Raw genomic sequence first — 16,421 nt, 5'->3', positions numbered from 1 at the left:
CTCTATCTCTCTCTGAGTCTCTCTGTGTCACTGAGTCTCTCACTGTCTGTGAGTCTTTCTGTCTCTCTCTCTGTCTCTCTCTAAGTCTCTCTGTGTCTCTCTCTCTAAGTCTCTCTGTCGCTCTCTCTCTCTGTAAGTCACTCTCTCTCTGTCTATCTCTAAGTCTCTCTGTCAGTCACTCTCTCTGTGTTTCTCTCTAAGTCTCTCTCTCTGTCAGTCACTCTCTCTGTGTCTCTCTCTGAGTCTCTCTCTCTCTGAGTCTCTCTCTCCAAATCTCTCTATCTCTCTCTGAGTCTCTCTGTGTCACTGAGTCTCTCTCTCACTGTCTGTGAGTCTCTCTCTCTGTCTCTCTCTGTCTCTCTCTAAGTCTCTCTGTCTCTCTCTCTCTGTGAGTCACTCTCTCGCTGTCTGTCTCTAAGTCTCTCTGTCAGTCACTCTCTCTGTGTCTCTCTCTAAGTCTCTCTCTCTGTCAGTCACTCTCTCTGTGACTCTCTCTGAGTCTCTCTCTCTGTCTCTCTCTCTAAATCTCTCTCTCTCTCTCTCTCTCTTTGAGTCTCTCTGTGTCACCGAGTCTCTCTCTCTCTCTGTCTGTCTGTGAGTCTCTCTCTGTCTCTCTCTAAGTCCCTCTGTCTCTCTCTCTCTGTGAGTCTCTCTCTGTGTCTCCATCTGTCTCTCGCTCTCTGAGTCTCTGTGTCTCTCTCTGAGTCTCTCTGTGTCTCTCTCTGAGTCTCTGAGTCTCTCTGTGTCTCTCTCTGAGTCTCTCTGTGTCTCTCTCTGAGTCTCTCTGTGTCTCTCTCTGAGTCTCTCTGTGTCTCTCTCTCTGAGTCTCTCTGTCTCTCTCTCTGAGTCTCTCTGTGTCTCTCTCTGAGTCTCTCTGTGTCTCTCTCTGAGTCTCTCTGTGTCTCTCTCTCTGAGTCTCTCTGTCTCTCTCTCTGAGTCTCTCTGTGTCTCTCTCTGAGTCTCTCTGTCTCTCTCTCTCTGAGTCTCTCTGTGTCTCTCTCCCTCTAAGTCCCTCTGTCTCTCTCTCTGAGTCTCTCTGTGTCTCTCTCCCTCTAAGTCCCTCTGTCTCTCTCTCTCTGAGTCTCTCTGTGTCTCTCTCTCTCTGAGTCTCTCTGTGTGTCTCTCTCTCTCTGAGTCTCTCTGTCTCTCTCTAAGTCCCTCTGTCTCTCTCTCTGAGTCTCTCTGTGTCTCTCTCTCTCTGAGTCTCTCTGTGTCTCTCTCTCTCTAAGTCTCCCTGTACCTCTCTCTCTCTGAGTCTCACTGTCTCTCTGAGTCTCTCTCTCTGTCTCTCTCTCTGTCTCTCTCTCTCTGAGTCTCTCTCTGTCTCTCTCTCTGAGTCTCACTGTCTCTCTGAGTCTCTCTCTCTCTCTCTGTCTCTCTCTCTGTCTCTCTGTCTCTCTCTCTGAGTCTCTCTGTCTCTCTGAGTCTCTCTCTCTCTCTCTCTCTCTCTGTCTCTCTCTCTCTCTCTCTGAGTCTCTCTCTGTCTCTCTCTCTGAGTCTCTCTGTCTCTCTGAGTCTCTCTCTCTCTCTCTCTCTGTCTCTCTCTGTCTCTCTCTCTCTCTCTCTCTGAGTCTCTCTCTGTCTCTCTCTCTGAGTCTCACTGTGTCACTCTCTCTGAGTCCCTCCCTGTCTACGCCTCTCACTCTGCACCTTTCGCTCTCTGTCTCGGTCGTCTGTCTGTCTTTCTCTCTCTCCCTCTGCACTTTTTTTTTTCTTTATTCTGTATCCACTTCTCCCATCTCCTTCTCAGCTGCTCATTCTTGATCTCTGCCCTTCCTTGCCCAGCTTTCAAACCCTTGCTTTGCACTCCCTCCATTATTGGACTGGAGAAAGTGGTGGAAGCTGAGATTCGCTGGATGGCTTCCCACCCTTGCTTCGCCCGGACCGTCCTCCCTTTTCATTGAGCCTTGCGTTTTCAGGAACTGAAGGTGCTGCGACAGCAGAAGACCCAAGATATCCATGTGGAGGTGGATTCAGGTCCTTCTGTCGATGTGGCTGCCGCCATGCAGGAAATGCGCGACAGCTATACCAAGTTAGTCGACACCAATCAAAAAGACTTGGATAATTGGTACCAGCAACAGGTAGGATCGAGCTCTTTTAATAAATTTAGAGTACCCAATTTTTTTTTTTCCAATTAAGGGGCAATTTAGTGTGGCCAATCCACCTAGCCTGCACATCTTTGGGTTGTGGGGGCGAAACCCGCGCAGACACGGGGAGAATGCGCAAACTCCACACGGACAGTGACCCAGAGCCGGGATCGAACCCGGGACCTCGGCGCCGTGAGGCAGCGGTGCTAACCCACTGCGCCACCCTGCTGCCCTTCCGAGTCCACGTTAATGACGACAGTGGGGAGATTGAGGGCTGACTCTTGGGCGCACACGGCTGGCAACCCCCAAGCTGAACCGTAGGCATTGGCCAAGTTTGGCTGCCTTCGCTCGGGGCCGGGATTTCCCAGTGCCGCTGAAAGTGAATGGAGTTGGGGCTGGAACGCCAAATCCTCCGTCCTGGCTCGCGACGGGTCCCGCCCACCGACATGATCGGAGATTCCCACCTGTGACATTATCATAAATGTAAGGACGGCAAGGGTTAATGAAATGCCGAAATCAACCTCTAGTGCGAGCGAGATGTACAAGCATATAAGACATTGATGCTAAGCCTTGTGGGGGAGAGAAGTGAAGGAGGTAGCTGGAGTACAGACCGAAGGAAAGGTGGGCGGGATTCTCTGATCCTGAGGCTAGGTGTTGAGGCCGTCGGAAACGTCGTCACGTTTCTCGACACGGCCCCAGGATCAGCAATTCCGGCCCCCACAGGGGGCCAGCACGTCGCTGGGGCGGTTCACGCCGCTGCAGTTGCTGATCCGGCCGTGGAATGGGCGCCGGGGGATGCGCGCATGCGCAGTGGGTCAAGCGCGAACCCGCGCATGCGCAGTCCCACCGGCGCAATTTACGCACGTGCGCGGTGTCTCCCGTGTCCGCGCCGGCCCCGACCTAACATGGCGCAAGAGTACAGGCGCCGGCGTGGAAGAAAGGAGGCCGGGAGACAGAGAGGCCGCCCGCCGATCGCGGGCCAGGCCACATCAGAGGGCCCCCCTCCCCCCCGGGGTCAGACCCCCCCCCCACCCCCACCACCCCCCCCCCCCCCCCCCCCACAGGCCGCCACCCGACCCTTCAACGCCGAGGTCCCGCCGGCTCAGAGCAGGTTAGAACGGAGCCGGCGGGACTCGTTTTTTTTTTTATAGGGCTGCTTGGTCCCTCCGGGCTGGAGAATCGCGGCGGGGCCGGGTAGAGCGGCCCCCGGCCGGCGCCGCACCGACCGCGGCAGCCCCAATGGCGCCGATTCTCCGCTCTGTGGAGAATCGCGTCGGGGCGGCGTGGCGCGATTCACGCCGCCTCCCCCCCCCCCCCGGCGATTCTCTGACCCAGCGCGGGGTCAGAGAATCTCACCCAGTGTAAGTGAGAGCAGATCATGGGCGTCATTCTCCGACCCCACAGCGGGTTGGAGAATGGCCGTTGGCCGCCGTGAATCCCGCCCCCGCCGGTTGCCGAAGTCTCCGGGACTGGATATTCGGCGGGGGCGGGACTCGGGCCGCGCCGGTTGGCGGGCCCCCCCTGCTTGAGTCTCCGGCCCGGATGGGCCGAAGTCCCGCCGAGAAATTGCCTGTCCCGCCGACGTAAATTAGAGTACCTATTTACCGGCGGGACAAGGCGGCGTGGGCGGGCTCCGGGGTCCTGGGGGGGGCGCGGGGCGATCTGGCCCCGGGGGGTGCCCCCCACGGTGGCCTGGCCCGCGATCGGGGCCCACCGATCCGCGGGCGGGCCTGTGCCGTGGGGGCACTCTTTCCCTTCCGCCTCCACCATGGCGGAAGCGGAAGAGACTCCCTCCACTGCGCATGCGTGGGAAACTGTCAGCGGCCGCTGACGCTCCCGCGCATGCGCCGCCCCGACATGTCATTTCCACGCCAGCTGGCGGGGCAACAAACGCCGTTTCCGCCAGCTGGCGGGGTGGAAATCCCTCCGGCGCCGGCCTAGCCCCTCAATGTTGGGGCTCGGCCCCCAAAGATGCGGAGCATTCCGCACCTTTGGGGCGGCGTGATGCCCGTCTGATTGGCGCCGTTTTGGGCGCCAGTCGGCGGACATCGCGCCGTTTGGGGAGAATTTCGCCCCATATTTAATGTAATAGTGTAGAGATTAGTAGTAGATGAGTGTAGATTATATGTTAATTATCAACTGTGTATTATATAGGAGTAAGTGTCAAATCCAATTAAGTAGTGTTAATTAATTTCATAGAATTTAGATTATCATAGAATTTACAGTGCAGAAGGAGGCCATTCGGCCCATCGAGTCTGCACCGGCTCTTGGAAAGAGCACCCTACCCAAGGTCAACACCTCCACCCCATCCCCACAACCCAGTAACCCCACCCAACACTAATGGCAATTTTGGACACTGAGGGCAATTTATCATGGCCAATCCACCTAACCTGCACATGTTTGGACTGTGGGAGGAAACCGGAGCACCCGGAGGAAACCCACGCAGACACGGGGAGGATGTGCAGACTCCGCACAGTCAGTGACCCAAGCCGGAATCGAACCTGGGACCCTGGAGCTGTGAAGCAATTGTGCTATCCACAATGCTACCGTGCTGCCCATTTATAGCTTTGTCCAATTTAAAAGTTATTTGTGGTCTTTGTGAACACTACGCTAACCATCCTTAAATTAGCAACAGAAAGAACACCACACCACCCGCTAACTCTAACTTTAGGGATTGGAAGCAATTCCTAATCTGGTTGTTCTAATTGTAAAGGCGTTAGCGACAGTTCAGGGTAGGTTTACCAGACTAATACCAGGAATGGGTGGGTTGTCTTATGAAGAAAAACTGGAGAGGTTGGGTTTGTGTCCGCTGGAGTGTAGAAGAGCAAGAGGCAACTTGATCGAACCTGGATGGCACAGTGGTTAGCACGGTTGCTTCACAGCTCCAGGGTCCCGGGTTCGATTCCCGGCTCGGGTCACTGACTGTGCGGAGTCTGCACGTTCTCCCCGTGTCTGCGTGGGTTTCCTCCGGGCGTTCCGGTTTCCTCCCACAAGTCCCGAAAGACGTGCTGTTAGGTGAATTTGACATTCTGAATTCTCCCTCCGTGTACCCGAACAGGCGCCGGAATGTGGCGACTAGGGGCTTTTCACAGTAACTTCATTGCAGTGTTAATGTAAGCCTACTCGTTACACTGATGAAGATTATTATTATTGTGATTAAGATCCTGAGGGGGATTGACAGGGTGGATGTGGAGAGGATGTTTCCTCTTGTGGGAGAATCCAGAACTGGGGGGGGGGGGGGCGGGTCACTGTTTAAAAATACGGGGCCTCCCACTTCGGCAGAGATGAGGAGAAATATTTTTTTCTCTCAGAGGATGTTGTGTCTCTGGAGCTCGCTTCCTCGAGAGGCAGTGGAAACAGAGGCAGCAGATTTTTAAGGCAGAGGGAGATAGATTCTTGATTAACGAGGGGGTGAAAGGTTATCAGGGAGGTCGACAGGAATTAGATTATGATCAGGTGATCCGCGGCCATATTGGGATGGCAGAACAGGCAACAGGGGCTGAGTGGCCTCCTCCTGATCCGAATTTGCATGTTTGTAAATTTTTATTTTGTAGCACAGGATCTCGCCCCTCCCCCGCCTCCTGCGCGGATCTCAAACAGGATCTCGCCCCTCCCCCCCCCCCCCCACCACCCCATCCCCTGCAATTGCTTCTCATCCAACAACAAGTCCCTCAAGCCAGGTTACCAGAATTCAGGTATTGCCCCCCCCCCCCCCCACAAGAGCAATGTTGGCTCACAGTGCCTCAGAGGAGGACCATTGGGATCGAGTCGCCATTGGAACGGTGACAGACCTGTGCTTCCGGAACTTTCTGCCAAGGTTTGAAGCCAGTTAAACTCCGAAGAAAAGTCACACGGACTCAAAATGTTTTCCAGGCAACCCCCATCGCGCCCCCTCACCGCCGCCCCCTCACCGCCGCCCCCTCACCGCCGCCCCCTCACCGCCGCCCCCTCACCGCCGCCCCCTCACCGCCGCCCCCTCACCGCCGCCCCCTCACCGCCGAGCGTGTTTTGTTTCCATTTCAGAACAGTGTGGATGGGATTATCTGAATAACGTCATTTTTCGCAAGTGTCAACCTCTCCTTCTCTCTCTCTCTCGCTCCGATTTCTCAGGTGCAGGTTCAAAACACGCAGGTCATGCAGAACACCCAGGCTCTCACCTCGGGTCAGGTGGAACTGACTGGATTGAGACAGCAGATCCAGACCCTTGACGCCGATTACAACGCCCTATATGGCAGCGTAAGTGTGCTTTGGCAATTCACGTTGGAGTGCGGGGTTTACCTGGACGCGGCTCCGGGGGTGGGGCGGGGGGGGAGAGGAGGAGGGTGGATTGGAGATATCCTGCTCAAACAGGCTTTCACACTGCCCGGGGGAGCGGCCCATTCAAACAGGCCTTCACACTGACCGGGGGAGCGACCCGCTCAAACAGGCCTTCACACTGACCGGGGGAACGACCCGCCCAAACAGGCCCTCACACTGACCGGGGGAGCGACCCGCTCAAACAGGCCTTCACACTAACCGGGGGAGCAGCCCACTCAAACAGGCCTTCACACTGACCAGGGGAGCGACCCGCTCAAACAGGCCTTCACACTGACCGGGGGAACGACCCGCCCAAACAGGCCCTCACACTGACCTGGGTAGGGGCCCGTTCAAACAGGCCTTCACACTGACCGGGGAGAGGCCCACTCAAACAAGCCTTCATACTGACCGGGGGAGCAGCCCGCTCAAACAGGCCTTCACACTGACCTGGGTAGGGGCCCGCTCAAACAGGCCTTCACACTGACCGGGGGAACGACCCGCTCAAACAAGCCTTCACACTGACCGGGGGAGCAGCCCGCTCAAACAGGCCTTCACACTGACCGGGGGAACGACCCGCTCAAACAGGCCTTCACACTGATCTGGGTAGGGGCCCGCTCAAACAGGCCTTCACACTGACCGTGGGAACGACCCGCTCAAACAGGCCTTCACACTGACAGGGGGAGCATTCCGCTCAAACAGGCCTTCACACTGACCGGGAGAGCGGCCCACTCAAAGAGGCCTTCACACTGACCGGGGGAGTGGCCCGCTCAAAGAGGCCTTCACACTGACCGGGGGAGCGGCCCGCTCAAACAGGCCTTCACACTGACCGGGGGAACGACCCGCTCAAACAGGCCTTCACACTGACCGGGGGAACGACCCGCTCAAACAGGCCTTCACGCTGACCAGGGGAGCGGCCCGCTCAAACAGGCCTTCACACTGACCGGGGGAACGACCCGCCCAAACAGGCCTTCACACTGACCGGGGGAACGACCCGCTCAAACAGGCCTTCACACTGACCGGGGGAACGACCCGCTCAAACAGGCCTTCACGCTGACCAGGGGAGCGGCCCGCTCAAACAGGCCTTCACACTGACCGGGGGAACGACCCGCCCAAACAGGCCTTCACACTGACCGGGGGAGCGGCCCGCTCAAACAGGCCTTCACACTGACTGAAACCTTCTTGATCTTCTTAGCTGGCCGCCCTGCAGAATTCACTGGAGAATACGGAAGCGAGATACGACATGGAGCTCCAGAGGCTGCTCAGCAAGTGTGCCCAGCTGGAAGGGGAACTGGGATCTATCAGGAACAACTTGACAGTACAGACCCAGGATTACCAGACGCTCCTCAACCTGAAGATGAAGCTGGAGGCCGAGATTCAGGACTACAAATCTCTCCTGGAAGGAGGGAACCAAAAGTAAGATCCAGATAAATGCCAGGGTGCTGTTTTACGAGTGAGGCGGAAAATGTGGCTATTCGCACTGGTAGTGAGAATCATAGAAAGGTTATAGGGAGGGATTCTCCGACGCCCCGCCGGTTGCCGAAGTCTCCGGCACCGGAGATTCGGCGGGGGCGGGAATCGCGCCGCGCCGATTGGCGGGCCCCCCCCGCGCGATTCTCCGGCCCGGATGGGCCGAAGTCACGCCGCTAAAATGCCTGTCCCGCCGGCGTAAATTGAACCACCTACCTTACCGGCGGGACAAGGCGGCGCGGGCGGGCTCCGGGGTCCTGGGGGGGGGCGCGGGGCGATCTGGCCCCGGGGGGTGCCCCCACGGTGGCCTGGCCCGCGGTCGGGGCCCACCGATCCGCGGGCGGGCCTGTGCCGTGGGGGCACTCTTTCCCTTCCGCCAACGCCACGGTCTCCACCATGGCGGATGCGGAAGAGATTCCCTCCACTGCGCATGCGCGGGAAACTGTCAGCGGCCGCTGACGCTCCCGTGCATGCGCAGCCCGGAGATGTCATTTCCGCGCCAGCTGGCGGGGCACCAAAGGCCTTTTCCGCCAGCTGGCGGGGCGGAAATTCATCCGGCGCCGATCTAGCCCCTCAATGCTCGAGCTCGGCCCCCAAAGATGCGGAGCATTCCGCACCTTTGGGGCGGCGCGATGCCCGTCTGATTTGCGCCGTTTTGGGCGCCAGTCGGCGGACATCGCGCCGTTTCCGGAGAATTTTGCCTCTGGTCTGCAGCCTTCCAGGTTCGAGCAGCTTCAGATCCAGACACCTTTCAAATGAATTGAACGTTTCATCTTCAATCACCAATGTAGGCAGCAAATTAATTAATGAAAAGCCTTTCCTCATGTCCCCTCTATTCCTTCTACCAATCACCTTCAATCTATGCCCACTTGATTCCTCAGCTCGGAGGGGAGGGGCGGGTGGAAACAAGTGTTTCCTGTCTTACTCTGCCTAGGCCCCTCATAGTTTTGTACACCCCAATTAGGTCACCCCTCAACCTCCTCTGCCCGAAGGAAGATAACCGCCAGCCTGTCTGATCTCTCCTCGGAGCTGCAATTTTCAAACCCTGGCAACAGTTCTTGGGAATCTCCTCTGCACCCACTCTGGAGCAAATGTGTCCTTCCTGTAACGTGGTGACCAGGGTGACTAGATCTACGCAGTTTATCGGCTCAATCGGAAACCTCAGTCAACTTTGCAGTGAGTGAGGACAAGTCGGCGGCCCACCAATGTGGCGGTATGTGGGCATAAGTTTGATCCACGACCCCCTCGCACCCCACCCCCCCCCCCCCCACTCGCAACTAGGGGCTGGTTTAGCGCACTTGGCTAAATAGCTCAAATTCCCGTGCCAGCCGAACAGGCGCCGGAATGTGGCGACTAGGGGCTTTTCACAGTAACGTCATTGAAGTGACGATAAGCGATTATTATTAACTTGGGGTTAAAGATGAGCGAAGACAATGACATCTGCCGTTTCTCTCCCTGGACAAGTGAGAGTGGCGGCTGGGCAACCTAGTAGGCCGGGATGGTTGGCGGGAGGGACGGGAATGGCTTTACCCCCTGGGCGAAGGATTTTCTGGAATGGTGGGAGGCGATTGGCTGATGGAGGCTCCAGCATCTCACCAGGCTGTTGAACTAATGAGAGTCTGAGTGGTAGATCTACGATTCTTTGTTGACAACTCAGGGATAAAATCCCGGGAGAATTCACCTGTTACCCATTGAGGTTTCCTGAGAGAGGACCACCCACAGCGTTCAAGGAAGAAGCCACGAGGTGACTTTCTGTAGGGTCGCTCTCTGTTGGTCACAGACAGGGTAGAGTGTTTGCCTAGAGACTGCCCATGCTGCTGTTTTAGATCTGCTACATGGTTCACCTTGCCGCAGGAGCTAAGTTTTAAAAATCTTTCTCTTTTCTCTCCTCCCCTCCCCCACCCCACAAAACCCCACCCTACCCTCACTCTAGCCTGGTTGGCAGATCATCTTCAAGTGGTAAGTGGCTTCATGTGATTTTGAGAGTGACGTTTTTTGTCGAGTGGTTCTTCTAATCTCCTGCCGTAACCCATCAACCAAGGCACGGTAGCACAGTGGTTAGCACTGCTGCTTCACAGCGCCTGGGTCCCAGGTTCGATTCCCCGCTGGGTCACTGTCTGTGCGGAATCTGCACGTCCTCCCCGTGTCTGCGTGGGTTTCCTCCGGGTGCTCCGGTTTCCTCCCACAAGTACTGAAAGACGTGTTGTTAGGTGAATTGGACATTCTGAATTCTCCCTCTGTGTACCTGAACAGGCGCCGGAATGTGGCGACTAGAAGATTTTCACAGTAACTTCATGGCAGGTGTTAATGTAAGCCTACTTGTGACAATAAAGATTATTAAAATTATTATTTGCTGCACCTCACTAAGGGACAATGTGCGGCAAATAGTCATATTTCCTTCAGTCTGCCCCAATTGGTTTCCTTGTCTACTGTTCTGGGGCGTCATTCTCCGACCCCCCGCCGGGTTGGAGAATCGCCGGGGGCTGCCGTGAATCCCGCCCCCGCCGGTTGCCGAAGTCTCCGGTACCGGATATTCGGCGGGGCGGGAATCACGCCGCGCCGGTTGGCGGGCCCCCCCGCTCGATTCTCCGGCCCGGATGGGCCGAAGTCCCGCCGATAAATTGCCTGTCCCGCCGGCGTGGATTAAACCACCTTTTGAACAGCGGGACAAGGCGGCGTGGGTGGGCTCCGGGGTCCTGGGGGGGGGCGCGGGGCGATCTGGCCCCGGGGGGTGCCCCCACGGTGGCCTGGCCCGCGATCGGGGCCCACCGATCCGCGGGCGGGCCTGTGCCGTGGGGGCACTCTTTCCCTTCCGCCTCCGCTACGGTCTCCACCATGGCGGAGGCGGAAGAGACTCCCTCCACTGCGCATGCGTGGGAAACTATCAGCGGCCGCTGACGCTCCCGCGCATGCGCCACCCAGAGATGTCATTTCCACGCCAGCTGGCGGGGCGGAAATTCGTCCGGCGTCGGCCTAACCCCTCAATGTTGGGGCTCGGCCCCCAAAGATGCGGAGCATTCCTTGCCCAGGAATGATGAATCTCGCTCCCCTTTCTCCACCTTCCTGCTGATATACCCTCAATTATGACACGAGAGAGTAAAACGAAGGCTTTAATAAACAGAGAACTTCGCCAGCCGGAGAGATGAGTGCCCACTGAGCGCCGCCCACAGGACGTCACCTTGTATCCGGCCCCTGGGAGGTGGAGCCGGAGGCGGTGTCCCCCAGGGTTCCAAACCCGGTCTTAAAGGGACATTACATGCATGATCTTAAAGGCACATTACCCATTCATCACACCTGCTAACTGTGAGCAATTAACTCGGAGTTGCTTCCCTTCTCCCTAGCCTCCTTCTCAGCTTGCCCACAGTCTCTTGACCTTGGTGTTACCCCGCTGTGACCCTTAACCTGTGTCACACAATAAAGGCAAACTGGTGACTAACGTCACATCCTCCCTGTTGTTAACGACTCCATTTCTTGAGGGTGACTGGAGTTGAAGGGTGAGGTATTGAGGGTTCAGCCGCCATTTTGAATTGTAGTTCGCCTTGCAATCGGTTAACTGTTCTCTTTCCTGTCCTATTTTAGGTATGAGTTTGGGGGGTTCGAGTACGATTATCACGTAAGTCCCTCAATTGTTGACCTATGAGGACCAATGACAAATTTCTGGACCTCATATCCTAAATGTTACAGCGAATTCAAAGTGTTAACAGCCATCCTTCCCAGCATGCCCAATTTTGTTGACCCCGCCCCCAGGTTGACCGCAGTGAATTGATGGAGTCGCTTCTTCAGGCTGATCGAATGTCGGTCATGGGATGCGTGGCGGGACAGGAGCGGGAGAAGGCCACTCGGCCCCTCGAGCCTGCTCCGCCATTCAATAAGATGGCGGCTTGATCTGACTGTGACCTCAGCCCCGCATTCCTGCCCTCCGCCCAATAGCCTTTCACCCCCCTTGGCAGTCAAGAATCTGCCCCGCTCGGCCTTAAAAATATTCACAGACTCTGCTTCCACTGCCTATTGAGGAAGAGTTCCAGAGACTCGCCGCCCTCTGAGGGAAAATAATTCTCCTCATTAATGGCCGACCCTTTATTTTTAAACAGTGACCCCCTCCCCCCCCCCCCCCCCCCCCCCCACCGTTTTCTAGATTCTTCCACAAGAGGAAGCGTCCTCTCGACATCCACCCTGTCAACACCCCCTCGGCATCTTGGGTATATTTAAATGAGCTGGACCAGGTGTAATGGCTTCTGGGGAGGGGGGGGGGGGGGGGGTTCCCAGGCCATTGGGGGGGGGGTTCCCAGGCCATTGGGGTCCCTTGGGTGTCGGGGACAGAACAGGCTGGGCACCCTGGCACCCTCTTTGGCAGCCGGGCACCTTGACAGCTCAAGCCTGGCACCCAAACACTGCCAAGGTGCCTGGTTGGCCCTGCAAAGCAAGCGGGGCACTGACGTGGTGCCAGGGTGGCAGTGCCAAGTGCCGGGGCCTGAGGGAGCCACGCCCATGAAAGGGGGAAGTGGGGTGTTTGAAGGGTGGGGGTTGAAGGGCAGCTCTGAAGGAGCCTCATAATGGTGGGGGGAGTGGGGGGGCGAAGGGAAGGGGCTCTAAAAGGGGGGGTGCCCAATATCGGGAGGTGGTGAGGCCTCAAAAAGGGGCAGGGGAAGGCACCTCAGCGACCCCATAGCAGGGTGTCCTCACTTGGTGGGGAAGGAGGGGTAATGCCCATGTGTGGGTGGGGGGTGACATTGTTCATGGTTGGGTGGGGGTGTGGGGCCCTCAAGCTCACTGAGAGGCCAGGGCACCCTTTCAAAATGGCGTCCCGACCTCTGAGGGCCTCAGTTTGGCCGGTGGGTTCAGCTCCCCGGTGATGAAAACATTTCTAATTGTGAGTTAGACCGGGGAGAAACTCCCCAAGACCCCCCCAAAAAGTGACTAAGGGCACGACCTAACCTGGGGCGGGATTCTCCCCTAACCGGCGGGGCAGGCCGTACCAGCGCCGAGGAGCGGCGTTAACCACTCCGGCGTCGGGCCGCCCGGAAGGTGCGGAATCCTCCACACCTTCAGGAGCTGCGCCGCCGGCGATGGTGCCACGCTGAAGGCGCCAAAGGGCATCTGCCGGCCGGCGCAAGTTGGCACAAGCGCGGGAGCGCCAGCGTGTGCGTCGGCCATGGCGGACCGTTACAGCGGCCCGCGTGCAGGGAAAGAGTGCCCCCACGGCACAGGCCCGCCCGCGGATCGGTGGGCCCCGATCGCGCTACCAATGGCCCCCGAACGGCGCGACGCATTTCCCGCCCCCACATAAAAACTGGCGCCGGAGAATCCGCCGGCAGGGCGGGATTCACGCCGCCCCTGGCGATTCTCCGGTCTGGCGTGGGGTCGGAGAATCCCCAAGACCCCCGGTGCAGGCAAAATGCCAGACTGGCACCCAGGTGGTACTGCCGGGATCCAGGGTGCCCGGGTGGCTAAATGGGTTTTAAGATTTGAAACTTGCATTGGGACCTGGGTTTGACTGGGTGGGCACATTTTGTTTACATACTAACCTTGTGCACGACAGCTGCTAACCAATTCTGTTTTCCTTTTTGTCCACTTCTAGCACCAGCACAATAGAAAGAGGTAACTATTGATCTTCTTCGCTCTTCTTAACCCCCTTGTTCGGTGGCACCGCTTGCGCGGTGCGGGCACAGGCGCCCGAGGCCCACTCTTGACCCTCGGCCACACCACACGGGTGGTAGTTTTAATACATGCTTTAATCCAGGGTCTTAGAAATGGAAATTTCCTGAATGCAGCCGGGGTAGTACGGGGGCAGTGCCTCTGGCTGGCACCAGCTGGGCAAAGGACAGCCAATTGGTCGGCGAGCGATTCCGCGGTTTAATGTGCCAGCGCGCACAACTCCCAACACTGCCTGTCTTCACATGTGAAGGATGGTCACACACAGCTTGAACGCTCCCACTATTTTCTCCCTCTCTCTCTCTCTCTCTCTGCTGTTCCCGGCCCCGAGCTGGCTCCCTCCTCTTTTGATGTTGGTTGGCGTGCGTTTTTGTCTTGCGTCCAAACGGCAAAAGACTCCGCGTGTGTGGAGAGAGAGAATTCAGGGTTAACGTCTTCCAGCCCAGGCGGCCCTTCCTGAGAGCTGCCAGCAGGGAGGAACGGCCTGGATTTTATCGAAGAGCGCATGGTGGGCGAGAGCTCGGACGGATTGCACAAAGTTGTTCAGGGCGCGAGGCATTGCAAGTGTCAATGGCAGTGTTAAGGACTAGAGAAGGTGAGGATAGCGGCAGACGCGTCAATAGGTCAAACGCAGGTCAGTGCTCGGCGAAAGCAAAACTGGCCCTCGACATTGAGTTCAGCAAGTTTAGACTAGGAGCGTCCGCTCCATCGTGACCCACTCCCTTTCTTTAAGCCCAATTCTTTTCTGTCCCAATGCACCCCCCCCCCCATAGGGCCATCTGTCGCTTGTTCTTCAGTTTTGTTCTCGTATTAGCAGATCCTTTGGAAAGATCCGGCTGTGCGTGAAACCACAAAAGAGGGCAGGAGATAATTGAATCCAAGTCGGTCCTGGCTGACGGACATCCGACTTCAAGAAGGGGGGGGGGGGCAGGAAATGGGCGGGAACCACAGGAAAATAGAAGTGTAAATTCACGAGGGTCCTAGTTTAGGAAAGAGCGGAGCGGTAGACTGGACGTAGCCAGCGCTGCAGCGCTCCGTTGATTTTTTTCTTCGAACGCTAACTGAGGTTTTATTCGGTCATTTCAGAAGTCGCAACGTGAGGACCCTCACCAGCGTGGCATCACCCTCGGAAGCCGCGAGGCTGAGGCGCCACAATCCGTACTCGCTGCCGTGGCTTTCGCTGGAATTTCGGGAATCTTGGGAATTTTCTCCCTCGTGACTTCCTTCCCCTTATTGGTCCTTTTGCTAACAATGAAATTTGTACTTCAAGGCTCACTTCTTATAGAATTGCCCCATTTCCAAACCAAACCCCTGGGGCTGGAATAGAGCCAGGGGTCAGCGCAACCTCCCCCCCCCCCCCCCCTTGCCCTCTAGCCCCACCCCAATCAGCCGTAATGTCTTCATTTGTAACTTGTTACCTTTGAACGGTTGAGCTGGATCCGCTCTTCCAGCATTTAAGGTGCCCCGAGGTTCCGACGCCTTTTTCGCTTTCTGCTTTCAAGCTGATGAATAAAACATTTTCCGAACTCAATCGACAAGTTGTTGTGTTCCAGACTTATTTGGAATGAGCTTTAAGGTCCATTGGGCGGCCTTCCCCAATGGGCACTGCTGGCAGTTACCGAGGTTTTCAGGGGATGTGGGCATTGCTTAAGGTTATCCCTAATTGCCCCTTGAACCGAGGGGCCACCTTGGCCATTTCAAGGTGCCATTAAGAGTCAACCACATTGCTGTGGGCCTGGAGTCACGTGTAGGCCAGACCGGGTAAGGACGGCAGATTTCCTTCCCTAAAGGACAGTAGTGAACCAAATGTTGTTTTCATCGATAATGATTGGTTTCATGGTCACCATCACTGAGACGAACTTCCAATTCCAGATTTTATTAATTGACTTTAAATTGCACCAGTTGCTGTGGTAGGATTTGAACCTGTTTATTAGTCCAGTAAAATGTTGTCCCCATCTTCCTTCATCACCCTCCATCTTCCCTCATCACCCTCCATCTTCCCTCATCACCCTCCATCTTCTCTCATCACCCCCCATCTTCCTTCATCGCTCTCCATCTTCTCTCATTGCCCTCCATCTTCTCTCATTGCCCTCCATCTTCTCTCATTGCCCTCCATCTTCCCTCATCGCCCTCCATCTTCCCTCATTGCCCTCCATCTTCCCTCATCGTCCTCCATGTTCCCTCATCGCCCTCCACCTTCCCTCATCGCCCTCCATCTTCCTTCATCGCTCTCCATCTTCTCTCATTGCCCTCCACCTTCTCTCATCACCCTCCATATTCCCTCATCGCCCTCCATCTTCCCTCATCACCCTCCACCTTCTCTCATCACCCTCCATCTTCCCTCATCGCTCTCCATCTTCCCTCATCTCCCTCCACCTTCTCTCATCGCCCTTCATCTTCCCTCATCGCTCTCCATCTTCCCTCATTGCCCTCCAACTTCTCCCTCATCATTCCCCATCTTCCCTCATCGCCCCCATCTCCCCTCATTGGCCTCCATCTTCCATCATCGTTCCCCATCTTCCCTCATCGTCCCCCATCTTCCCTCATCGCCTCCATCTCCCCTCATCGCCCCCCATCTTCTCCCTCACCATTCCCCTTCTTCCCTCATCGCCTCCATCTCCCCTCATTGGCCTCCATCTTCCATCATCGTTCCCCATCTTCCCTCATCGCCCCCCATCTTCCCACATCGCCCTCCATCTTCCCTCATCGTTCTCCATCTTCCATAATCTTCCCACCATCTTCTCTCATTGCCCTCCATCTTCTCTCATTGCCCTCCATCTTCTCTCATCGCACTCCATCTTCCCTCATCGCTCTCCATCTTCTCTCATCGCCCTCCATCTTCTCTCATCGCTCTCCATCTTCCCTCATCGCCCTCCATCTTCTCTCATCGCCCTCCATCTTCCCTCATCGCTCTCCATC

The 16,421-nt window shown here is 56.7% G+C and overlaps 1 protein-coding gene across 1 annotated transcript in view; it reads left to right on the top strand.

Moving 5' to 3' along the window:
• LOC140403300 (keratin, type I cytoskeletal 18-like) overlaps positions 1-15,033 on the top strand; it is a 30,333-nt gene extending 15,300 nt beyond the window's left edge. The window contains exons 4-10 of the mRNA XM_072491122.1: positions 1,920-2,081; positions 6,198-6,323; positions 7,576-7,796; positions 9,784-9,809; positions 11,430-11,463; positions 13,429-13,448; positions 14,589-15,033. Coding sequence (XP_072347223.1) covers positions 1,920-2,081; positions 6,198-6,323; positions 7,576-7,796; positions 9,784-9,809; positions 11,430-11,463; positions 13,429-13,448; positions 14,589-14,602 — 603 coding nt within the window. The 3' untranslated portion in view covers positions 14,603-15,033. The remainder of the gene's footprint in view (positions 1-1,919; positions 2,082-6,197; positions 6,324-7,575; positions 7,797-9,783; positions 9,810-11,429; positions 11,464-13,428; positions 13,449-14,588) is intronic.
• Positions 15,034-16,421: the final 1,388 nt, after the last annotated feature.

Source organism: Scyliorhinus torazame, chromosome 27 (assembly GCF_047496885.1).
Source record: "Scyliorhinus torazame isolate Kashiwa2021f chromosome 27, sScyTor2.1, whole genome shotgun sequence".
NCBI classification, from domain to species: Eukaryota; Metazoa; Chordata; class Chondrichthyes; order Carcharhiniformes; family Scyliorhinidae; genus Scyliorhinus; species Scyliorhinus torazame.
This window is presented reverse-complemented; position numbering and strand designations above follow the sequence as displayed.